Genomic DNA, 24,029 nt, shown 5'->3' with positions numbered 1-24,029 from the left:
GATGGCTGTGGCTAGTGTTTGGAGTGGGACCTGGGACAGGTTAATAAAATTGTCTCCAGTGGCCAGGCAGTGGTGGCGCACGCCTTTAATCCCAGCACTCGGGAAGCAGAGACAGGTGGATCTCTGTGAGTTCAAGAACTACAGAACGGTCTACAGAATGAGTTCCAGAACAAGCTGCAAAGCTACAGAGAAACCCTATCTTGAAAAACAAAACAAAACAAAAAAAAAAACCAAACCCCAAAATCTGTGTCAAGTGGATAAGGTGTCTTCTGAGCTCACAGATCTGGCCTGGGCCCAGTCCTTTTCACTCTAGTCTAAGGCCTTTGGAACCACATCTCTGTAGTTCACTTGGTTTGCAGAGCTCAACAGTTCTTCTTGGGGGGGGTCCAGCGTGATTTCTTTTAGGGGTGAAGGTTTCTTTGAAGACAGTGTCTCTTTATGTAACCAGAACTTGTGATCCCCCGCCTCAGCCACCTGGAGCTGAATGGATCACACTGCCACACCTGCCGGCTTGTTCTTTAATGGGGTGAGACAGTGAAAGATGGATTTCTGTTCACCCAAGGCCGTTGCTGTGCTGAAGTTTTTGAGTGAAAGCTCCCATCCTAGGAAGAAAGTAGGTAGAAGGCGCTGGAGTCACACAGCTGGATGAACTTACTGTAGCAGCCCACCGCTGACTGCAGAGGCTCCTTTGTTAGAGCCTGGATGACAGTCCTGGCTCTGGGTCCTGGTGCTGCCTCTTGTTTGCTATATGGACCTGGGGGCAAGGCAAGTGACTCTGGGCCTTGGCATCCTCTGTGAGATGTGAAATTTCATCTTAGTTGGTACTGCTGACATGACTTGGCTAAATGTTTGTCTCTGAGTTTATACGCGTCTCAAGGCATTCCTTGAAAGTCACAGGTTCCAAGCCAGGCAATGGTGGTGCACACCTTTAAACCTAGCACTTGGGAGACAGAGGCAGGTGAATCTCTGTTTAAGGCCAGCCTGGTCTACAGAGTGAATTCTGGGACAGCCAGGGTGACAGAAACCTTGTCTCAAAAAAAAAAAAAAAAAAAAAAAACAAAAAAAAAAACAAACGCAAAAAGAAGAGAATTAAGAACTAAAGTCACAAGTTCCAGTTGTCTGGGTATAGCTTCTACATATTCCCCATCCCTACTAGTTCTCTTCCCTGAGGTCCGGCTGTTGGCATGGGGTTTACAATTACTACCACCACCACCAAACTCCCAGTTTTTACTATAGACCCTGCCCTGAATACATCTTTCAGCACCGCATCTATGCTCTCCAGCAGGGGTGCCCTGGCATCCCAGTTTAGAGGTGGGGGCAGGGGTGCTAGAAGGAAAGTAGGACCTGAAGACTGTTACCCTTCCTCCCTCCCCACCTCACCACTGTCTCGCCCCTCCCCCACCTGCTTGCTACCCTCCCTCCCACCTTACCACTGACTCGCCCCCTCCCCTACCTGCTGTGCTACCCTCCCTCCCTCCCCCACTTGCTGTGTTACCCTCCCTCTCCCTTCCCACCTGCTTGCTACCCTCCCTCCCACCTCACCACTGTCTCGCCCCTCCCCCACCTGGTGTGTTACCCTCCCTCCCACCTTACCACTGACTCGCCCCCTCCCCTACCTGCTGTGCTACCCTCCCTCCCTCCCCCACTTGCTGTGTTACCCTCCCTCTCCCTTCCCACCTGCTTGCTACCCTCCCTCCCACCTCACCACTGTCTTGCCCCCTCCCCTGGGAAAGTGGAGTGGCCGATCTTCTGTCCCTCAGCCTGTGCCCCACCTCCAAGAGGCCCTACCCACGCTCATGACCTTGCTATTCTGAGCCCTGTGTTGGTTCTGTGGGGAGATGGACAGGAGACAGCTGAGCTCATAGGCTATCTAGAGTGGGGGTTGGTTGGGGGAAGCCTGCTGGCTCTTGTTTTGTTTTACCTCATCCCTGGGGCTCCCCAAATCTTGGCCTTGAATAGGGATTGAATTGGCCTGTTGTGGAGGTTGGGCGGAGGGCAGCTTTAGACCTGTGCTGTGTTCTCCAAGTGAGACTGTTAGACAGCCAATGGCCAGTGAGGCCTGTAACACCTCAGAGTGGGAAGGTCTGATCCTCCTCTAATCCCATGGCAACTGGTGTTCAGATGCTCCCCACCCCCATGCCCTGCCACCTTCAGGGACTTGCCATCCTGGGGTGGGCAGAAAGACACCCCCAGACTGCCATGTCCTGGTTACAAGAGCCCAAGAGACAATGAGATGCCTCTAGGTATTTGTGGACAAGGATGGGCCAGGCTCTGTCTTCATGCCCTTCACGACCTGCCCGCTCCCTCTCCTCCGCCTCTCCTCCAATTCAGGAACAAGAACACCTTCAGTCTTGGTGTAGTGGGGTGTGGTCTGGAATGGCCTCATCTGCTCCCTTTCCACCTCAGGTCACAGTGCGGTGAGGTAGGTATCCCTGGAGCTCTGGACTGGTAGCTTTCTCTCTGGCCTTCATTTATCTATCTGGGAAGCTGGAAGAGGCAGACACGAATAACCTCAAAGAGCCTCTTTGGCAGGAGAGCCTGTAAAGCCTGCCTTCTTCCCTCAGTCAACTCCTTTGAAGCTCTCACGTCCCTACTCCCCCACTCCATGTTTGGGCATTCCTGCTGCTAGAGGACAGTGGCCCTGTGGCTCCTGTCGTTCCTCCAGCTGCTGCTGGGGAGAAGCCAGCGAGGGCCCCAGCCTCCATGGCTGCTCGGCCTGCCTCTGGCTGGAGATGGAGGGTCCTTGGCCAGGTGGAGATGCCCGTGGATGTGACCCCCTATATTCCCACCCCATTGTCTAAGCCCCTCCACCTCAGGTCACAGCAGGACTCTACTTCAGGGGAGGGGCTTGTGGGAACTGTGAAAAGAGGGCGGGAAGGGACACCTTGTCCTCATTTCACCCTTCCCCCAGTCTGGGCAGAAGGCAGGATGGAGCTGAGGTTCAGTCCTTCATTTCTTTCTATTCGTGTTGGCCACCCCGGCCCCAAACAAGTGGAGCTTCTTGTTCTTCCGGGCTCTGCTTCTTGTATCATTGTTTGTGTGCTGGAGCCCTGGTGTGGGAAGTGCTTATTGGTTCTTTTCAGGGAAACTGAGGCCTGGGTAGACGTGGGACCTGTGCTCTAGGGCTGCAATGCTGCTGGCCCTCACCGATTCCCATGGAAACTTCTCTGCCTCAGTTTCCATCCTGTTTGCATCCTGGCTTATGTACCTTGCCTGCTCCTCCAGCAGTTGCCTTGGTGGAAACCAAAAAATGCCCCAGTGGTGAACTGGGGTTGGGAAGGGTGGTGCAGAGCAGCTGCTTTATCAGGGGAAGCTGACACCCAGACCAGCCCTACAGCAACAACTTGTGGCTTTGCACCCAGCCCCCGGGGCCACGCCCACCTGACTGCCACTGCCAGCACCCTGCTGTTTCTTTTCCCTCTTCTCCTCGGACTAGTCTGGGCCACCTCTGCTCCTACCTCAGTTCTGTGCTCCTTCATCTCTACCCCTCCCTCCCTCCCTCTCTGGAACGTCTACTTCATCCAGCTTCAGGGGTCCTGTGCCCGGGCACTGTGGCATGGGACAGGCCCGGCTCCAAAGCACTCCTACCACCAGGCCTGATCCTCACTCCCTCTGTGGACTGTTGCATCAGGGCCAGAGCTGCTGAGACCCCTACACCTCTGGGATTAAAGGCCAGTGTGGGATGAGGAAATCCTCATTCCCCTGCCTCCCCTGAAACACTTATCCCTCCCCCTCTGCCATCAGCACATTCTGTAGCCTCTTGGGTTACCTGACTGCCTGGGTGTCCCATTTTCTTCAGGGGGGATTCCCTGCCAGTTTCAAGGGGGAGCTACAGGCTGTGTTCCCAGAGGCTGAGCTACCGTGGCGGGGGGAGTGTAGGAGACGCAGACGGTCCTGGCTTTGCTAGCCAGGGCCTGGACACTAAATCCCTTGTTGATGGCGGCAGCAACCCCTCCCTAGGGTAAGGTTACCATCTTCTGCCCAGTCCCCTTGACCACCTCCCTTCCCTACTTCCCCTTATCTCTCTAAAGCCACTTCCTCTGCCCCCCAAAGATGCTCTCCCCCTCCTTTGAATCCCCTTGGAGCACTTCTTCTGTCCTCTGCACACAATAGGCAGGGAAGAGGACTGACTGGGAAGGGGCTCAGGACGGCCAAGATAGGAGAGGCCTGAGGGGCCATGAGACCTGAGGGCAGAGGGGTGTGCTCAGCTTGGAGTTGGGCATTTAATGTAACTGGGGAAGCTGAGGCACCTGGGGGGCATCTGTAGCAGATAACAGAAAAATGGCTTTATTCCCTGCCCCCCCCCTTCCCTGGGGCTGGGGCCACCCTTATGAGTGACATCCCAGGCTGCAGGCCCACTGTTCTTCTCTGTCAGCAGAAATCTCTCTCTCTTCTGACCCCTCCTGCTGGGGTCTCAGCCAGCCAATCCCTGATCTGGGGGAAGGGGGAGCCTGGCCCCCCCACTCCCTCATAAGGACCAGCTGGGGGCTGGGGGGGTGGCCGGCTGCTGCAAGTGGGACTGGGGTCAGAACTTTGTGGAAGGAGGAAGAATCTGGGGGGGGCAGGCGAGAAAAAGGAAGGAGCCCAGATCAACAGGCAGGTGGACACACGGAAGACGTTCCCCCTCCAGTGAGAGGCCCCTAAGAAGGAATACATCGCCCCCTGGGCCCCAAGAAGGGAGCACAATGGAGGCCGCACACTCCAAGTCCACAGAGGAATGTTTGTCCTTTTTTGGGGTGAGCGAGACCACAGGCCTTACCCCAGACCAAGTTAAGCGGCATCTGGAAAAATACGGCCCCAATGGTAAGTATTAAACCCTCAGAGGAGAGGCGAGCATGGCTGCCCTCCCACCCCCGCTAGTGGGAACTGCTTCCTCCGGAGTCTGCATGGATGAGCGGGGCAGTTGCTGGCTTCTTGCAGGAGGGGCAGGATACTAAAGAAAACAGTTTTGCCATCTGGAGTTTGGGGAGGTTTTACTGGGTGACCTTGAACTTCAGATGCCCTTTTGATAGCCTGAGTCTCTTAGCCACGAAGTTCTGGCTGTGGGGGACATGGGGCTGAACCCCTACTAAATTTGTCCTTTTCTTTTTCCCCCCTGAATAGAGCTCCCTGCTGAGGAAGGTAAGTTATCTGAGCCTTGAGCCCCTGCTAAACGACACCCCTGGTGTGTGCCCCATTCCCAGCTCCCTGCCTTCTTCTTTCTGAGACCCACAGCATTACCCAAAAGGCAGATCTCTTCCCTAGAGCTCAGTGTCAGACATCTCCAGATGCTTTTTCCTTGAGACTTCCCAGCCTTGAACAATTGCCACAGATCTGAAGAGCCTTTTTGGCTGTTTCATCTTTCTCTCGCATCAAGCGAGGCTGCCGATCAGCCTAGAGGTTCAGGGCAGACTAGACTCTGGACCCAAGCCCATCCAGAGCCATAGACCCTCATCAATTTTAGATTGTAAGCCTTGGGACTTCTCTTCTCGCCCTCCCCCAGGCAAGTCCCTGTGGGAGTTAGTGGTGGAGCAGTTTGAAGACCTGCTGGTGCGGATTCTTCTCCTGGCAGCCTGCATCTCCTTCGTGAGTGCCGAGGGCATTTGGGGGCTCTGACCATCCTAGATGCTCTGGGCCAAGCCCTGAACACCCTATTTTCCAGGCTGGAACTGGGGGCGGGGTGCTTATTCGCTTCCTCCCCTGCAGAGAAGTTTTATTTTAAGCCCTGAGAGCGTTCTCAGCCAAAACACTGAAGCTAAGCCACCCTCCCTAACCCGAACCCTCCCTGCTTCAAGGGCTTCAAGGGCTCAGGTTACCCCCTAAGCACAGGGCTCCTAGCTTCGATGTGGGATGCAGCATCCACTGTGGGGGCCACTAGCACTCCTTGCCTGTCCTGGTTGGTCCTCACTCTGCTTCTCCAGTCCTGCCCCGCCCTCTCCAGCTTGTGATGCTGATTGGCCAAAAGAAAGGCTTGCTTGGAGAAGTGGGGAAGGTGTTGCTGGTACAGTGGTAACCTTCGACCCTCTACACACCCACCCCTCAACTGTCTCCAGACTTTACCACATCCTGCTTCCATTAGGGGCTGGCACGTGGTCCCTACTTCTCTTTACCCAGCCTGATTCATCCTTACCTCTTGGTGTCTCCAACCCCTCAGAGCCTTTGCTATATCCCATCTCCTTGGGAACATCTCCATTGTTCACAGCCCCTGCTGCTGGCTCCTGTCACCCACTGGTCCGGCCCAGTCCATCTTGCATTTTAGAATTTCTTTAGCATCTTAGCTGGAAAACAAAGCCTAGGAGGCAAAAAGCATCCATGGAGGCCCCACGCACCCTTGCATCTAAGCTGGCATCCTCCCTTCTCTCTCCTCAGATTTGCTCCTTGACATTTGCCTGTGGCTGCTGCCTGGCAGTGGCAACAGCTGGGGTGGGGTGGGTGCTGGAGGCCTGTAACCCTACTCCCCTCCTGTTCTCTCATGAAATTGGAGCTTCCATGCCTTGCTAAGGGAGGGCTGTGGGTGGGCTGGGCCCTTCGAGGACCATAGGGATTTTCCTATTGGGCTTGGGTCCCTGTGGGATGGATATGGCTGAAGGGGTAGTTGACCCTGGGTGTCCTGGGAAGGTTTGCTTACAAGCCAACAGTTTGGTCAGGGATACCTGAAAGCTTTCCCGGTTAGTGTGTGTGTGTGTGTGTGTGTGTGTGTGTGTGTGTGTGTGTGTGCACACGCATGTGTGTCTGCACTGCCTATTTGCGCAGCATCACAAGGATGGTTGGGAATGTGTGTTCAGAGTGCTGCAGAGTCCTTACACTCCTATACATCATCTGAGCTCTGCAGCGTTCTTCAAAAGCCTTCCCACTTCTTTCTTTAGTCACTTGGGGCCTTTGTGGTTCCCCCTTCCCTCTCAGGTGCTGGCCTGGTTCGAGGAAGGCGAAGAAACTGTCACCGCCTTTGTGGAACCTTTTGTCATTCTCTTGATCCTCATTGCCAATGCTATCGTGGGGGTTTGGCAGGTTAGTTCTGACTCCTTCTCCCCGCTTGGGTCTCAGCACTGGGCAAGGGGCCAGACCTCCTTCCCATCCCCTCCTCCTCCATCATCTCCCCTGGCGTGTGCCCACTCCTCTGGTGTTCTCATTCAGTTGGGAATAAGCCAGAAAAACTCATGTTTACTGCGTGACCCAGAGGAAATTCTCCATTCCCGCAGCCTTTTTCCTCACCTGGAAACTAGAAATAGTAAGCTAGGTATGCTGGCATACACCTACAGCACTCCAGAGGCAGACGCAGGAGTCCTAGGCTAGCCTAGACTACAGTGTGAAATTCTGTCTTTAAAAGGAAAAAAAAGCTATGCAAGGTTGAGCACACTTGTAAACCTACTACAAGAAGGAAGGATGAAAAGGGGGTGAGGTCAGATGCACCGCCTTTAGTCCCACAGTTGCAGGGGAGACCCTGGTGGATGTCTGTGAGTTTGAAGCTAGCCTGGTCTACATAGAGAATCCCAGGCCAGGCAGGCCTACATAGTGAGTCCATTTTGAAAAGAAAAGAAAAAGGAAGAAAGAAAGAAAAAAAAAAGAAAAAGAGAGAAAAGGAAAAGGAAACAAGACTAATAACTGTGTTCCTCAGGCTTGATGCAGTTGAAAAAGAACATGAAGGTTCATGGCACATAGTAGGCACTCAATAAATACTAGTTTGATTTCTTTCTTCCTCTGACGTTGCCGGTTTACTTTCCTTGTTCCTTGCTTTCTGTGTTTGTTTGTTTTGTTGTTGGTGTTGTTTTGTTTTTGTTTTTATGAATTCCTTTCTTCTTGGTCCAAACCCTGTTTTTAGCCACTGGCGATGTTTTCTAGAACAGACACATCCCTGCTGTGCTGACGGTTCCTCCGGGCCACCCCTAGTGCTCGCTGGACCTGCATGAGCCAGCCTTTTCTGCAATGTCCTCTCTGCTAGGATCCCAATTCCGGTTCCTCCATCTGCATGTCCCTCACCCTTCCTGCATGACCCAGACCAGCCTCCTGCGGGTCCAGTACCTTCCTCCCTCTCTGACTCCACTCTTGTCTGCTGTCCTCCTCAGGAACGGAATGCAGAGAACGCCATCGAGGCACTTAAAGAGTATGAACCTGAGATGGGGAAGGTCTATCGGGCTGACCGAAAGTCAGTGCAAAGGATCAAGGCTAGGGACATCGTCCCTGGTGATATCGTCGAGGTGGCTGGTAAGGGCTGGAATGGGTGCTTCAAGGGGAGCAGCCTTGGGTCTGAGGCCAAGAAGAGAACAGGGGACCTGACAGCCCCGATCCTGGATCTCTGAGGATGGTGGTGTCTTTGCTTCTCCTTCCCAGACTCCTCAGGGGTCACTCCAGGACATTCAGGCCACAGCACCCCTCCCTGTTAGAGTCTCAATAGGAACAGCTAGTCCTGTCCCTGAGGCAGCAGACAGACCCCCGTCCCCCCTCCCCTCGGCCAACACTTGCAAGCGACAGGTGGAAGCCAATCCCTGCCAATGGCCCATCTCCACCCCTTCCCGAGCCTGGCTCCCCTCTCCTTCCACCCACCACAAGCTTGGTCAGCTTTCAGTCTTGACCCCTTAGTGCCCTTGAGGCTTCTCAAAGGGGGAAGGGATGGGAGTAGAAGGGAGTGGGGGTGGAGTGGGAGGGGGGTGGACGACTACTCCCACCACCATGTAAGGTAACTCCTAGTCCTCCACCAGCTTAGAGAGGAGGGTGCTCAAGGAGGGCCCTGCCCCCTCAGGGACACTTAATGCCGACTCAGGGAGGGGTGGGGCTGGCTAGCTAAGATTACTGGGATTCTGCCCCCTTCAGCGCTTTTTATATTTGCCCCTAGCGGGCCTTTCCACCTCCTTAGGCACCTAGTTTGGTGAATGTGTATGTCGTACCATGTCACCCTCTATACCATGTTACCACCAGGAGAAGCCTAGGGTGGAGAGCTGGTGGGCTGGAGGCCCCATAGCCCCGTCCCAGGGCAGTCCTGCTATGGTGACAGTTTGGGGTCAGTGCCATGAATGTCTATAAATACCACTCAGGCTTCGGTGACTAGGGTGTCTGCCTGACTCCGTTGCTGACCCCCTCCCTCCTCCTGCTTCCTGGTACTGGCGGAGGGACCTTAGAAACCAAGAGAAAGGAAAGCGAGTGAACTTCGCCCCAGTTCCACCCGTGAGACCAAGGTGGCTTTAGGCTGAGGCCCGAGGAGGTGCGCGTCTGTCCCCTAAAGGGTCTCTAGTCTGGCAGAATGTCTTCCTCAGCCCCTGCCAGGGTGCTTTCACAGTCTGACTTCCCACTTCCCACGGTCAGGAATGCGCCCTCACACTTCCTCCCTACCATTCTGGTCTCCCTTGGCCTGGATTTTCCCAGCATCCACCTTGCTCTCCGATCCTCCCAGTCACCCTCTTTTTCTCTGAGTTACATCATTCTGTGTCCTTCTTTACCTTTCTCTTGTTTCCCTTTCTCAGTTTTAGCTGGCTTGTCCCCAGTTTTCATCTCAGTTACCAAGAATACCTTTTAATGAGCACACGCTACACTACAGGGATCTTGGGAGCCTCCCTTCGCAGGCTTGCAGCCAGTGGGAAGAGAAGCATTTAGTGGGGGAACACCAGGATAGTATCTCTGGGGTGGGGACGGAGTGGGGAGTCTTGTGCTGAAGGTCTATGAGCAGCCAAATACTGTAGGGACTGAAGGATGGATGGTGTGAGGGAGGGAGAGACTGGGGAGGAAGGAAGGAAGGAAGCTCCATTCCCCGCTGAGCTTGCTCCTCTCTCTACAGTGGGGGACAAAGTCCCGGCAGATATCCGCATCCTCTCCATCAAATCCACTACCCTCCGGGTCGACCAGTCCATCTTGACAGGTAGGCTGGCGCAGATGGGAAGGCATAGCGAGGGAGGAGCCAGACTGGCATCCAGAGGGAAGGTTTCCAGTGGATGAAGAAGGGCATCTGCAGTAGGGCCTCTCTTTAGTTCTGAGGTAGCACCATCTGTGTGGCTCGGTCTTCATTCTGTCACAAGGGGCATGAGAGAGGATGTCTGTGACTATTTCCGTATAGTCTTTGCCCTACACCTTCTGCGTGGACACAAGAACTCACCCCCTACCGCAAATTGTCCTGTCCTCTCCAGCATCCTGAGAAGTCCTCAAATGAGGGATTCTAAGATAGGGTGGGGGCTTTGGACCCTTTAAACTCTGGGAGGGAGACAGTGTAAACTGGACCCACAGCAGGAGGGCCTAAGCCTCTGTCCTGGGTGAGGACTCCCCACTGGTCGGCCCTCAGGAATGGGCTGTGCAGGTGATAAATGCCTCACAGCCGCTGGTTTGTTTGCTTTTCACCGGGACATGGGGGACAGATGGAAGTGAAGCGATCGAAGTCACACACTAGGCCTGGTCGGTGTCTTTTAACTCTAGAGGCAATGGACTTCCCACTTGCCCAGTCTCCTTCCTCTAGAGGAAAGACTGCCAGAGTGTTTGTGCGCTGATCGCGGACTGTCAGAATGTTAGGGACAGAGACATGATGTCATCTGAAAACGCTCTGGTCCTTCCTCCATAGGGGAGTCTGTATCTGTCATCAAGCACACAGATCCTGTCCCTGACCCCCGAGCCGTCAACCAGGACAAGAAGAACATGCTCTTCTCAGTAAGCAGTCACATGACCACTTCTCAGTAAGCAGTCACATAGCCACTTCTCAGTAAGCAGTCACATGATCAGCCAGAGGAGCTGGGTGTGGAGGGAATCATGGCAGCGGAAGAAGAGATGAGGCCCCTAGCCTGTGGCATAAGGAACATCTCTTGCCTGACCCTGCTCCTTCCTCACCTTCCCAGGGTACCAACATTGCAGCCGGCAAGGCCGTGGGCATTGTGGCCACCACTGGTGTGAGTACTGAGATTGGCAAGATCCGAGACCAGATGGCTGCTACTGAGCAGGACAAGACCCCGCTGCAGCAGAAGCTTGATGAGTTCGGGGAGCAGCTGTCCAAGGTCATCTCCCTCATCTGTGTGGCTGTCTGGCTTATCAACATTGGTCACTTCAACGACCCTGTCCATGGGGGCTCCTGGTTCCGGGGGGCCATTTACTACTTCAAGATTGCTGTGGCTTTGGCTGTGGCAGCCATCCCAGAAGGTAAGGCAACAATGTTTCAAGATAAAGTAACAATGATGGGCCTTGGAGAAGGTCCGGATAGCTTTGGTGGCTGTGATGTAGCAGCCACACTAGGTCTCCCTCCTCCTGGTTTGCTTACACCAGCTCTATCCCCATAGGGCTTCCTGCTGTCATCACCACCTGCTTGGCCTTGGGTACCCGCCGGATGGCAAAGAAGAACGCCATCGTGAGGAGCTTGCCCTCTGTGGAGACCCTGGGCTGTACCTCTGTCATCTGTTCTGACAAAACAGGGACCCTCACCACCAACCAGATGTCGGTCTGCAAGGTGAGGAGACGCACAGGCGGGGCGATAGGAGCCCTCTGAAGACCGGCTTCTGTACTGGTGTGGCCTGGGAACTACTCTAAGGGAGATTGAGTGCCACCCTTAGATCAAGCCAAGAGCCATGTTAGTTTGCTTTCTCTTTCTGTCATAAAACCCTCGCTAAAACCACCTTGGGGAGGAGAGGGTTGAGTTGGCTGGTGTGTCCCTATCACCGTCCATCAGTGAGGGAAGCCAGGACAGGAACTCAAGCAGGATCAGAGACCGGAACCATGGAGGAAGCAGCTTGCCAGCCTGCTTCTGTTGCCCTGATAAACAGCATGACCAAAAGCAACTCTGGGAGGAGACGCTTCGTTTCCTCTGTAGCTTCAGTCCATCACTGAGGGAAGCCAAGGCAGAAACTCAAGCTAAGGAGCCTGAAGCAAAGACCATGGAGGAGCAGAGGAAGGCTGCTTACTGGCTTGCTCCCTCTGTTTTGCTTAGTCTGCTCTCTCTCTCTCTCTCTCTCTCCTCTCTCTCTCTCTCTCTCTCTCTCTCTCTCTCTCTCTCTCTCTCTCTCTGTTTCTGTCTCTCTCTCTTTTCCCTTTTTTTTTCTTTGATTTTTTTTCGAGATAGGGTTTCTCTGTGGCTTTGGAGCCTGTCCTGGAACTTGCTCCATAGACCAGGCTGGCCTTGAACTCACAGAGATCCACCTGCCTCCGTCTTCTGAGTGCTGGGATTAAAGGTGACACCACCACTGCCTGGCATAGCCCAGGATCACCTGCCTATGGTGGCTTAGGCCTTTGCACATCAATCATTAGTTGAGAAAATGTCCCTATGCTAATCTGAAGGAGGCAGTCTCTCTTCCCAGGTAACTCTAATTGTGTCAGGTCAACAACAACAATGATGACAACAGGAACATCCCAGTCCTCACCCCTGGGCTGTGTTTCTCTCTGATCCTCTACACTAGCCAATTCAGGGACATTTCTCTTTAACCTCACCTTTCCAGAAAGTAAACCAAGGCTTAGGGAGATTTAGGGGTTTACCAAAAGATACCAAGTTTATAAACAGTGGAGCCAAACATAGTGGTGTCTGTCTGTTATCCTAGTACTCAAGAGGTGAAGATGGGAACATTATGTGAGGCCTGTCTTGGCTGTGTACTTTAAGGCCAACGAGGCCCTGCCTCATGGAGTCTGGAGTCTCAACTACTTGGGAAGTTGGGATACAAAGATTACTTCCACTGAGGAGTTCAAGGAACTGTGAGATTTTGCCAAAAAAAAAAAAAATTAGTAGCAGAATTGAGTACCAAACTCAAGAACCCACGGCTCTGTAGCTTCTGTTGTGTGGCTCATACTCCACGAGTGGCCACTTCATGACGGGGATGACGGGGCCAGCCAGCCTGGCTGTACTGGTCCTGAACAGCATCTCTTTAGGAAGTTTAAAAGTATTTATTATTTATTTCAGAGAGAGTGAGTGTGTATTCATTGTCTCCTCTCACCATGCACGTTTCGGGGATTGAACTCAGGTCATCTGGCTTGGTGGCAAGTGCCTCTACCCGCTGAGCCACTTAACTGACCCCTAAACAGCCAGCCAGCCCTTCCCTTTTTCAAGGCAGGGTCTCTTTATGTGGCCTTGGCTGGCCTGGAATTTGCTCTGTGGTCCAGGCTGGCCTCAGACTCACAGAGCTTTCCTGCCTCTGCCTCCTGAGTGCTGGGACTAAAGGTGTATGTCATCATACCCAGCCAGTATTCTTTATTAAAACTGGAAAAACAGATAAGATTGAAATACAGCTATCAAAATATTTTTAATTTAGCACTATCTGTTTCTTTATTCAGAACAAGCCCCTGCAGTGGGTCTAGTGTCTGAGTGCTACCCAGTATGAGGACTCAGGAAAGCCAGGGTGACAGACAGGTGTCTGTGGTTCTGTCCTATAAAGCCACAGCCTGGGTTTAGAGGTTTTTTTTTTTTTTTTTTTTTTAGATTTTTTTCATGTTGTTTTTAAGGAGAAATGGCTGAATTAAGTTTTGTAGATGCCAGCATTCCATCAGAATCACTTGGGGTTGGTTTGTCTTCCAAGGTTGTCTTGACCTGCTGGTCTCAAGTGATCCTCCCACTTTTGGCCCCCAATAGCTGGGCCTACAGGCCTGTACCACAGGTGGTCCTAATTCTGATGTGATCTGTCCACTGTGTTCATAACTAGAAGGAAATGCTACATGTCAGGAAAAAAAAGAGACCTATTTGAATTTTTTAATTATTTATTTATTTATTTGTCCTCTAAGAATGTCTACCTCTCTCTCATGTAGTCCAGGCTGAGGCTGGCATTGAACTCCTGATTCTCTTGCCTCCAACTTTCAAGAGCTGTGATTGCAGACCTATGCTACCGTGCTTAGCTTCCCGGGCTCTTTTAGGTTTTAGCCACTGATGGTCCTACCTGTCCTAAGCAGAGTTCTGTGGAATATTGTGACTTTAATATAGAATGACTTTTCTGTCGGGCTGAAGACACAGCTCAGTGGCAGAGCGCTAGCCTAGCATGCACGAGGCCCTGTCTTAGCTCCAGCACCAGAGGAATGAATGATTGAATGGATCAAAGCCTGGTGTAAGTAATCATGCCTGACACAGGAGGATTGCCAGGAGTTTAAAACCAGCCTTGTGAGTTCCAGGAGAGCCTGGGCCCCATAGTGAGATCTTGTTTCCAAAAGTAAGTGAATGCTGGGCAGTGGTGGCACATGCCTCTAATCCCAGCTTGTGGGAGACAGAAGCAGGCGGATCTCTGAGTTCTGAGTTCGAGGCTGACCTGGAACAGAGCCAGGACAGCCATGGCTACACTGGATACCCTGTGTTGAAAAACCAAAAACAAAACCAAAAAAAAACCAAAAACCAAACAAACAAAAAAAAACCCCACCCCCCCAAAAAAATTGAACAAAAATAAGTAAATGAATAAAAATTGAAAAATGACACTCAGAAGAACAAAGAATTTGAGGTGGTATCGAGATGAAGTGAACTGTGTAGGCAGAGTGAGTCGCTGTCCTGAGCATCATGTCCTTCGCTTTTCTCTAACACACAGGCTTCACAGCCAGAACACAGTCTTGCAGGACGTGGCTCCTGTCTCCTTATAAAAATGACAATGTCATAGGAAAAGGAGTCAGGAAGCTGCAGCACCATTGCTGGAGCTGAAGATGGAGCCGCTGCTCACGGGTTCATTGGCCCCAGTCCCCACCACACCCTGCTGTACACATCTGTGAACTGATCTGGAGAAAGCCTAGCATAGCCCTCAATAAATGTTTTGTAAGGCTGATAAGGAACATGGAATCACTGTAAAACCCTGGAGTGACAGGGACCAGCACAGGTCAAGAAGAGAACTGGGGGGGAGGGGGGATAGTGCTGGGGCATTAGCTTAGTCTGAACTTGAGGACGCCTGCTCTCAGGGATGTGGATGTGCAATATCATCGTGTGGTCCTTCTCCCCCACAGATGTTCATCATTGACCGGGTGGATGGGGATGTCTGCTCGCTGAATGAGTTCTCCATCACTGGCTCCACGTATGCTCCTGAAGGAGAGGTGTAAGTCATCCAGGAGTGTGCGTACCCCCACCTCCCTCACTTGGGATCTCCTGCAAGTCCCCCCTTCCTTTTCACTCCCTTCTTTCCCAACCTGTTCTCTCCATCCAATCTTCCAAGTTCATAGCCATCTCCTCTCCTTTCCGATACCTGTCTGTCTCTCTGTGCTGTCTGCATCTCACATTCTGTTCTCCACCGTTTCTCTCCTGCCTTCCTTCCTACCTTGCTGCCAGTTTGAAGAATGATAAGCCAATCCGAGCAGGGCAGTATGATGGGCTGGTGGAGCTGGCCACCATCTGTGCCCTCTGCAATGACTCCTCCTTGGACTTTAATGAGGTAACCTTCCACCCACAAAGTCACCCCTTCTATTCCTGTGGCTCGGTCTGTGCTTCCTGGGCATTCCAGGAGGAAGGGGTCTTAGGAAGCGAACATACATTTGAGGGAAGGAAGCAGTTGGCTTCTTCTTGTTCCATCCAGATGAAGATGGGGGTGTTGGGTGAGGACGGGAGATCCAGGACACACTTCCTCATCCTCCTCTGTTTATTTTAGACCAAAGGTGTTTATGAGAAGGTAGGCGAGGCCACGGAGACAGCCCTCACTACCTTGGTGGAGAAGATGAATGTGTTCAACACTGAAGTGAGAAGCCTCTCGAAAGTGGAGCGGGCTAATGCCTGCAACTCGGTGAGTTGGGGTGCCCTCCGCAGGCCTGGAACCCAGATCCAGCCAGACAGAGCCTTGTGTTTGTGCAGGGACCCCAACTAGGTAGGCGCTGGCTTCACCCACAGCTTTTCCAAGCCAGGCTGAATGCTGGTAAAACTCCTTCTCTCCATAGTGATATGGTTTCTGTTGTCCGGCCATAATATCGTGGGAGGCACTTTCTTTTGTGACCCAAGGTTGGGCAGAGCTGAACAGAAACCATGGTGTCGCCTGCAGGGTTGGCCCTGAGTTTAGCTATAGTGCTTTGGTTTCCATCAGATCTCAGGTCTTGTTGGGGGGTCTGGACTGTGCAGCCATTGATCCCACGAGATGAGGTCTTCTCTGGGGGACAAAGCCAGCGCTGCCACTCAGTGGGCTCTAGCTGTGAACACCTCTTGGTTTCTGAGTATTAGTTACTTATATCGCTCTTTCTCGACATCCTGCTGCCTCGGTTTCCCCACTGCTGACATTAACAGTGTGTACCATCATGGCTGGCTTTCCTTCATCTCTTCCTATAGGAAGTGCAGCCCAGAAACTTACATGTGCTACACAAATATTTCTTTCTTTCTTTTTTTTCTTTTCTTTTCTTTTCTTTCTTTTTTTTTTTTTCTCAAGACAGGGTTTCTCTGTAGCTTTGGAGCCTGTCTTGGAACTAGCTCTTGTAGACCAGGCTGGCCTTGAACTCACAGAAATCCGCCTGCCTCTGACTCCTGAGTGTTGGGATTAAAGGCGTGTGGCACCACCGCCTGGCTTAAATTTTTTTTTATTGCTTCTTTAAATTTTTCCTCTCTGTATGTGCAAACTACACACTGCTGCTTTGTTTATTATGTCTTTGTGTGTGGTGAGGGCGTGTGATGTGTAATTGGGCGCTGAGTGTACTGTATGTGGATGTCAGAGAACTTTGGGGAGTTGGTTCTTTTTTTGGGGTGGGGGGAGTTGGTTCTTGTTTTTCATCATGGGTTTCAGAATCAAACTCAGGCTTGTATGGTCATCAGGTTTGCGTGGCAAGTGCTTTTACCCACTGAGCATCTGCTTTATTTAATAATAAAAGGTAAAACTAATTTTTTTTTCAGTGTTAAGGATTGATTTTGAAGCTTCACGCCTGCTGGGCAAATGCTCTTTCACTGCCACCCCCCTAGCTCTTAGGTTTATTTGTATATAGTGCTGGGACTGAGCCCCAGCCCCTCACATGCTAGGTTTGTGCTTTACCACTAAGTAAAGCCTCGGTCCCATCCACAGTGTAGTTGGTAAATAAAGGCTCTTCTTCTCCTTCTCCTCCTCTTTTTTTGGGATAAAGCCTTGTGCACAGCCCAGACTGGTCTTGAGCTCACGGCAGTGCTCCAGCGTTAGTCTGCAAGTGCTGGGATTACAGGCATAGCTCATCTTGGCTGTGGCTCTCATTTATTTTTCACTGCATGCTGGGCACTAGGCTATGTGTTATTTATATTCAAATTAGAGGTACTTGAGAAGCAGAGGCAGGAGAATTACTGTAAGCTCAACACCAACCTGAACTATAGCGAGAGACCCTGTTTCAAAAAGAGCCTTGGTCATACTGGCTGTTTCCCACGGGCACCACATTTCTTCGGTCCCCGAGGGTTCTATTGGGTAGCAGCATGCAAGGCCACTCTGTTTCTGTTGTGCTTTAAACTGGACGCCTGAACTTTGTGTGGCTTGGTAGTTGAGCACTTGCCTAGCATGTGAGAGCCATGAGTTGTATCCTCAGTACTACAAAACTGAAAATCCAATGGCCCACGGTGGCAGTGGAGCACACCAGCTCTGGAGTTTCTGTTTGTCACGTGGGTACCAGGCTTTGCTGTAGTCTCTACTCTGACAGTCTCTACTCTGACATCCAGATCCTTTCCGACTGTTTTAAAGGGGTCTGGTCTTTACCTCCCAGGTGATCCGCCAACTGATGAAGAAGGAATTCACCCTGGAATTCTCCCGCGACAGGAAGTCTATGTCTGTTTACTGTTCCCCAGCTAAGTCTTCTCGGGCTGCTGTAGGAAACAAGATGTTTGTCAAGGTCAGAAGCCTTCTCTCTCTAACGTTGCGGCTCTTTCCTGTGCCTGCCCTCTGTATTCGAGAAGGCAGCAAGGGTCTCTCATGCTGTTCTGGTTTTCTAGGGTGCCCCTGAGGGGGTCATCGACCGCTGTAACTATGTGCGTGTTGGCACAACCCGTGTGCCACTGACAGGCCCGGTGAAGGAAAAGATCATGTCAGTGATCAAGGAGTGGGGGACCGGTCGGGACACCCTACGCTGCCTGGCCCTAGCCACCCGGGACACCCCCCCTAAACGAGAGGAGATGGTTCTAGATGACTCAGCCAAGTTCATGGAGTATGAGGTGAGCTGGCAAAGGTCTCTTTTCGTTTTGGGGAATTGTGTCGAGGCGGGTTTCCCGATGGCTCCGTCTTCCCTGCCACCATCCCGCATCTAGTCGATAGTTGTGTACTATGAATCCCCAGCTCACGGGACACTAAGGTGTGACAGTTTTATGAATCGGATCTAACCCAGTCCTCAGGAGATGGAGGTAGGCCAGCCTCCACCACACAAGCAACCGCGAAAACAGAAGTCAAGAGAAGAGAACCACTTAGCCCAGTACTGTCTTTGTGAGGGGCTGGGACGGGCACCCAGGGCAGCCACAGCCCGTGTTAACTGTGCTCTGTGGAGCGGAGCTGGTACTTACCAGAGGGGACTCTTTGTCACCTGTGCAGTGTTTCAGGCAATGGATGCACTTCCCAATACAGGCTTCCCTCTTGCTGTGGACCCTCAACAACCCCAAAAGCTCACTGTCTGCATTTATGGGGGTGGGGTGGAGACTCTGGCCTGCCAGCTACGGGGGATGTGCTCAGAGTGATGAGCCAGCCACAGGTTTGCTAAAACGAGATGCTACCATGTAGTTTTTCTTTTTCTTTTCTTGTCCTCCTCTTTTCTTCGTGAGACAGTGTCTTCTTATGTAGCCTGGCCCTGAACTCACTCATGATCTTCTCTTTACCTCCTGGGCGCTGGAATCACAGGTTACCAACCATGCCCAGCTTCAGCTCTCCTTTTTGCAGCAGGCCTTGGCATTGCCAGGATAGGCAGGAGTTAAGGAAGGAGAAATGTCTCCTGCCTGTGCTTCCAAGGCCCTGCTGATGTCTTAACACCAGGCCTCAAGGCAGCATGCTCTGGTTTTCTCAGCGTTGCTGCCTATCTCCCTCTGAACTTCCTCCTGTTTGTCCTCAATACCTCTTTGTCCTGTTACCTCCTTTTCCAGATGGACCTGACATTTGTTGGTGTTGTGGGCATGCTGGATCCACCCCGCAAGGAAGTCACAGGCTCTATCCAGCTGTGCCGCGATGCTGGGATCCGAGTGATCATGATCACCGGGGACAACAAGGGGACAGCCATTGCCATCTGCCGACGAATTGGCATCTTTTCGGAGAACGAGGAGGTGACAGACCGTGCCTACACTGGCCGTGAGTTTGACGATCTGCCCCTGGCTGAGCAGCGGGAAGCCTGCAGACGTGCCTGCTGCTTCGCCCGTGTGGAGCCGTCACACAAGTCCAAGATTGTGGAGTACCTGCAGTCCTATGATGAGATCACAGCCATGGTAAGAAGTTTCAGAGGCTGTCTGGGCCAAAGCTTCGAGTGTCCTCATGCATGGAGTCTTAGGGAGGGGAACATAAGGTGTCTGGAATTTTGAGTTTCTCTCCTTCTTTCGCCTTCAGACAGGGGATGGTGTCAATGATGCCCCTGCCCTGAAAAAGGCTGAGATTGGCATTGCCATGGGCTCTGGAACTGCTGTGGCTAAGACAGCCTCCGAGATGGTGCTGGCTGATGATAACTTCTCCACCATCGTGGCTGCTGTGGAGGAGGGCCGCGCCATCTACAACAACATGAAGCAGTTCATCCGCTACCTCATTTCCTCCAACGTGGGCGAGGTGGTCTGGTAAGTAGCAGGGGCGGGCATCCAGAAAAACAGGGCTGAAAGGGACGATCATGGGACTTGGAGCAGGACCAACGTATGACCTCCTTCCTCTGGCAGCATCTTCCTGACAGCCGCCCTGGGGCTGCCTGAGGCCCTGATCCCTGTGCAGCTGCTATGGGTGAACCTGGTGACCGATGGGCTCCCTGCTACTGCTCTGGGCTTCAACCCACCTGACCTGGACATCATGGACCGTCCCCCCAGGAGTCCCAAGGAGCCTCTCATCAGCGGCTGGCTCTTCTTCCGCTACATGGCAATTGGGGGTGAGCAGGAAGGGACTCAACAACCCTTCTGAGCCCTTGGGACTGACCTTGTCCCTGATCCCAGCTTCTCCCAAGTCAAGCTGCTCAAAGGAGCCCCTTCCTTAGCCAGCACCTCTTACACAGTCTCCAGCTGTGTAAGGCCCGCCTGATACCTCCTACCTCCTCAGCCCTGACCCCAGCCCCCCTCTTCTCCCCAACACAGGCTATGTGGGTGCAGCCACTGTGGGAGCAGCTGCCTGGTGGTTCTTATATGCAGACGATGGGCCTCACGTCACCTACCACCAGCTGGTAGGAAGATGGAGCGGTGGGGACTGGGAGGCATCCTGAAGGCTGTTGTGGATCTCAGACTTCTGTCTCTTCCTTTACAGACTCACTTCATGCAGTGCACTGAGCACAACCCTGAATTCGACGGCCTGGACTGTGAAGTCTTCGAGGCCCCTGAGCCCATGACCATGGCCCTGTCGGTGTTGGTGACTATTGAAATGTGCAATGCTCTCAACAGGTAGGTCCTGTCCACTTGGGTGGACCCTGCTACGCCTTCCCGAGGCTGTTCTCTTGCCCTCCACCTCTCTTCTCCCGCCACTCTGCCTCACCACATCTTTCTGTGTATCCCTGTCCTTCCATGTGCCTGGCCTTTGCCACAGCCTGTCTGAGAACCAGTCCCTGCTGCGGATGCCACCCTGGGTGAACATCTGGCTGCTGGGTTCCATCTGCCTGTCCATGTCCCTCCACTTTCTCATCCTCTATGTTGACCCCCTGCCGGTGAGCCTTCTGTTACCACCCCTCCCCGACTCTAGGGAGCCCAAGCAGAACTTGTGACCATAGAGGAGGGCAGTTCACAGCATCCTGGCTCTTCTTTTCTTTCTGAGAAAACCCTTTGTCTTTCCTGATGACTGTTGTCTCCACCCCAGATGATCTTCAAGCTCCGGGCCCTGGACTTTACCCAGTGGCTCATGGTCCTCAAGATCTCACTTCCAGTCATCGGGCTAGACGAGCTTCTCAAGTTCATTGCTCGGAACTATCTGGAGGGTAAGAGACACCCCTTTTCCCTGGTACCCAGTCCTGAGCAGAGCCCCTGCCCTCTTGCGCTGCGAATACGTGCCACACCTCACACCTTCTTCCTTTGCAGGTGGGTAAGTTCTCTTAGGCCCTGGCAGGACCAATGTCCCCAGGGAGGGCAGCCCAAGCTCTGTCCCATTCCATGACTGGCAGGGTTTTCCCCCAGCCTGCTCAGCCCTCTGGCCCCGTGGGCCTCCTTCCCCCTTGATAACGGCCTCTCTCTGTCCTCTCTGGCCATAGGATAACCGTCCCCCTCCTCCATGTCTTTGAACGTGTCACAGGTATTTCCCTACACACCTTGCCCCAGCTGCTGTACCCTGCCGCTCGCCCACCAGCCCACGCGCACCCCTGCGGTCACTTGTGCTCACAGCTCTCCCTGGAGCCACTGCTGCTGTTGCCACTGCCCGCTTCCACAGGAGGGCCATGCCCTTCCTGTGGGCACTGGCAGCTGTGAGGCTGCATCCTGGCCTTCCAGTCTGCTAGGCTGCGCTGCGTTGCGCTGGCTGTCTCTGCTGCTGGGGTGGTGGTGGCTGGGGGCGGGCTAGGGTCTGGCACACACAGGTGAGTAGGGAAGGGGGCCACAGGTCCCTCCAGGTGAGTGTGATGGAGAGACACAAGGCACAAGGAGACGCAGCTCCCCCTCGTGTGCACACCTGCTCCATCCCCTTCCTTTCTTCTTCCAGATCCAGAAGATGAAAGAAGGAAGTAAACAGCCCTTTCGCCCTGCCGCCCCCACCCTCATAGCAATGCATCTTCAGCCAGAGCTGAGACACAGACCCTTTTTCTTCCCCCAATTCTGTTTATAAACTAAGTTCCCTGACCCTCTGAACCTTGTAACTCCCCTCCCAGCCTCACGGGGCTTGCAGGGACAAGGCGGCTGACCGAGCCGCGCTGCCTATTTATTCAAAATAAATGACAGAAAAGTCTGCCCTTGCCTCTGTATATTTCCGGTGCCTGTGGACAGATACCTTAGTGTCGTACAGTCCAGAAAGCAGCTGCGTGTCCCAGGGTCTCTGAGTGAGGAATCCGCTGATGACAACAGCGTCTAGCCACAAGCTAAGCGTGCCTCAGACCCGGACGGGCTTCTGGCTGGAGGTGGCAGGGCGGAAAGGCAGGATCCATGAGGCAGCATGGTAGCCTGAAAGCTACAGGGCTAAGCCTGTACTTTGGTTCTGGAAGGAGGCTTGGGACCCTCATCCAGGTGTCATCCCTGAGAGCAGGTCCAGCCACCATGGCTGGAAGTAGCGGCCCTGGTAACACCACCATCCAGACCTGGAGTGGGTGGGCTCCATTCTGAGACCTGTCCTTGTCTGACAGTTCTGGTAGAAAAAGAGGCGGCTTCCCCAGCAGGGAAGCTTCTCGCCTGGCCCCTCAGGAGTCCTTGATGTCCTTGATATCCCTGAGGGGTGCCTCATCCAGGATGCTGTGCACTTGCTCCAGAGTTTCCGCTTGGCGAATCCGCTCCAGGCGTACCTGTGTGGTTGGGTGGGAGATATGGGAAGCCCCACCAAGGAAACAGCCCCTGGCTGACCAGCCAGCCTCTCAGGGGTCAGCTCTGCAGAGGCAATGTGTTCAGATGGGGTCAAGGGAAAGAACAGGTCCCACCCAGGGAGCTTGGCCTGAGGAAGTCTGGGTATTGTTGGCCATTCATGTGACTGACAACATGAAGCTGTCATGCAGCTGAGGTGTGCAAGAGAGCTTCCATGTTTTTGAGCAACAGCTTAGGGGGAAAGATCACGCCAGGTCTAGAAAAAGGACCTCTCCTAATTGGGGGCTGCCTTTGTGAGACCCAGGACAAGTCACCCATAGCCAAACCAACCAGGTAGGAAAGGCCAGGACATACCTGTAGGGCCTGGGATAGCCGTACAAAGTCCCTTTGCACCTGTTCACTGGTCTCCAGCTCGGCTTGCAGCCGCAGTGCCTTAGCCCTCTGCTCAGAGAGGAGGTCTGTGAGCTGGGCCTGCAGGGACAAGATGCGGAGCTGGGGCCTGACTCCTCTTTGGCTAAGCGAGAGGGTGGATGGCCAGAGCCACGGGATGACCCTCACTGGTGTCCCTTCAATACCACCAGACTCTGGCCTCCTCTGGGCTTCCTGGTCTGAGGGAGATAGGAAGGCTGTGAGGGTGGCATAACCACACAGCTGCATTAGCCAAGCCATGGCACCGGGTGCCACTCACCTTGCGCTGCTCTTGCTGGACCCGCTCTGTCTCAGTCCTCAGGCTGCACAGGGAGGCTGGGAAGTCAAGGAGCAGGGAGACTGAAGTCAGGCTCAGTGGTCCCAGCCCTGCTGGCGCAGCCCTCCACAAGGCGTTGACCCTTACTCACCCTGTAGCACATCTGCGGGGGTAAGACAGAGAGAGAGGGGTCAAAGCTGGATCTCCACTGTACCTCCTGACGCCCATGCCTGCCTGACTCAGGGGACCCTACCTGTCTCTTCTCGTTGCACCCTCAGCTGTCCCTCCAGGCTGGCCCTGGCTGCTGTCTCCTCATCTAGCGCCTCCCGCAGCTTCACGATTTCAATGCGCAGGCGCTCGGCCTCATGCTCCTGTGCCTGTTGCCTGGCTTGCGCCTGTTGCCGCGTTTGCCGCACCAGCAGATGAAGCTCCTGCAAGACACGAGGGGTCTGCTGGGCAAAGGGCAGAGAGGACGGCAGGGACGGCTGGCTGTATGGAGAGTGTAGGGACAGGAGGGAGGAGCCAAACACCACAGTGTAGGGACAGGAGGGAGGAGCCAAACACCACAATCAGAGCGGTGAGCAAGCTGCAGAGATACAGTGAGATGAAGAAATGGGAGATCAGACTGCCCATGCTACGGAGGACTTCCAACAACTGTGGAAAGTTCCAGAATACCTATAAGCTTCCAATCAACTCAAGTTCTCCATTATGTACATGATGAAAACTACAATAAAAGGAGAGCAGGGAGAGGGCTGGGGGGGTCTGGCTCAGTTGATGGGTGCTCACCTAGCAGGCATAAGCCCGAGGTTTGATCTCCAGTGCTGTATAAAAACCGAGGGTGGAGCCGGGTGGTGGTGACGCACGCCTTTAATCCCAGCACTGGGGAGGCAGCGGCAGGCGGATCTCTGTGAGTTCGAGACCAGCCTGGTCTACAGAGCTAGTTCCAGGACAGGC

At 53.4% G+C, this 24,029-nt stretch overlaps 2 protein-coding genes across 3 annotated transcripts in view; one reads left to right on the top strand and one right to left on the bottom strand.

Annotated features, from left to right (window-relative positions):
- The first annotated feature begins 4,685 nt into the window (after window positions 1–4,685).
- Atp2a1 (ATPase sarcoplasmic/endoplasmic reticulum Ca2+ transporting 1) lies at window positions 4,686–21,641 on the top strand. Of its 2 annotated transcripts, XM_005351201.2 has the most exons (22): window positions 4,686–4,803; window positions 5,104–5,121; window positions 5,483–5,565; window positions 6,883–6,987; window positions 8,043–8,181; window positions 9,746–9,826; window positions 10,517–10,602; window positions 10,788–11,085; window positions 11,223–11,389; window positions 14,833–14,921; window positions 15,152–15,254; window positions 15,468–15,599; window positions 17,512–17,637; window positions 17,738–17,956; window positions 18,869–19,204; window positions 19,323–19,543; window positions 19,640–19,842; window positions 20,045–20,130; window positions 20,211–20,344; window positions 20,487–20,604; window positions 20,754–20,871; window positions 21,585–21,641. In XM_005351201.2, the coding sequence occupies exons 1-22, from the start codon at window positions 4,686–4,688 to the stop codon at window positions 21,608–21,610; spliced, it is 3,006 nt and encodes a 1,001-aa protein (XP_005351258.1). In that variant the 3' UTR covers window positions 21,611–21,641. The 2 variants fall into 2 exon arrangements, with proteins under 2 accessions (XP_005351258.1, XP_026637431.1); XM_026781630.1 differs by lacking the exon at window positions 21,585–21,641 and having other exon boundaries at window positions 20,754–21,065.
- A 147-nt stretch (window positions 21,642–21,788) lies between these two features.
- Window positions 21,789–24,029, bottom strand: part of Rabep2 (rabaptin, RAB GTPase binding effector protein 2) — an 18,826-nt gene continuing 16,585 nt past the window's right edge. The window contains exons 9-13 of the mRNA XM_005351204.2: window positions 23,329–23,506; window positions 23,227–23,238; window positions 23,079–23,134; window positions 22,745–22,861; window positions 21,789–22,374 (exon numbers count right to left, since the gene is read on the bottom strand). Coding sequence (XP_005351261.2) covers window positions 22,273–22,374; window positions 22,745–22,861; window positions 23,079–23,134; window positions 23,227–23,238; window positions 23,329–23,506 — 465 coding nt within the window. The 3' untranslated portion in view covers window positions 21,789–22,272. The remainder of the gene's footprint in view (window positions 22,375–22,744; window positions 22,862–23,078; window positions 23,135–23,226; window positions 23,239–23,328; window positions 23,507–24,029) is intronic.

This window comes from Microtus ochrogaster, chromosome 8 (assembly GCF_000317375.1).
Source record: "Microtus ochrogaster isolate Prairie Vole_2 chromosome 8, MicOch1.0, whole genome shotgun sequence".
NCBI lineage: Eukaryota > Metazoa > Chordata > Mammalia > Rodentia > Cricetidae > Microtus > Microtus ochrogaster.
Note: the sequence above shows the minus strand (reverse complement) of the source record. Positions and strands in the feature narration are given on the sequence as shown.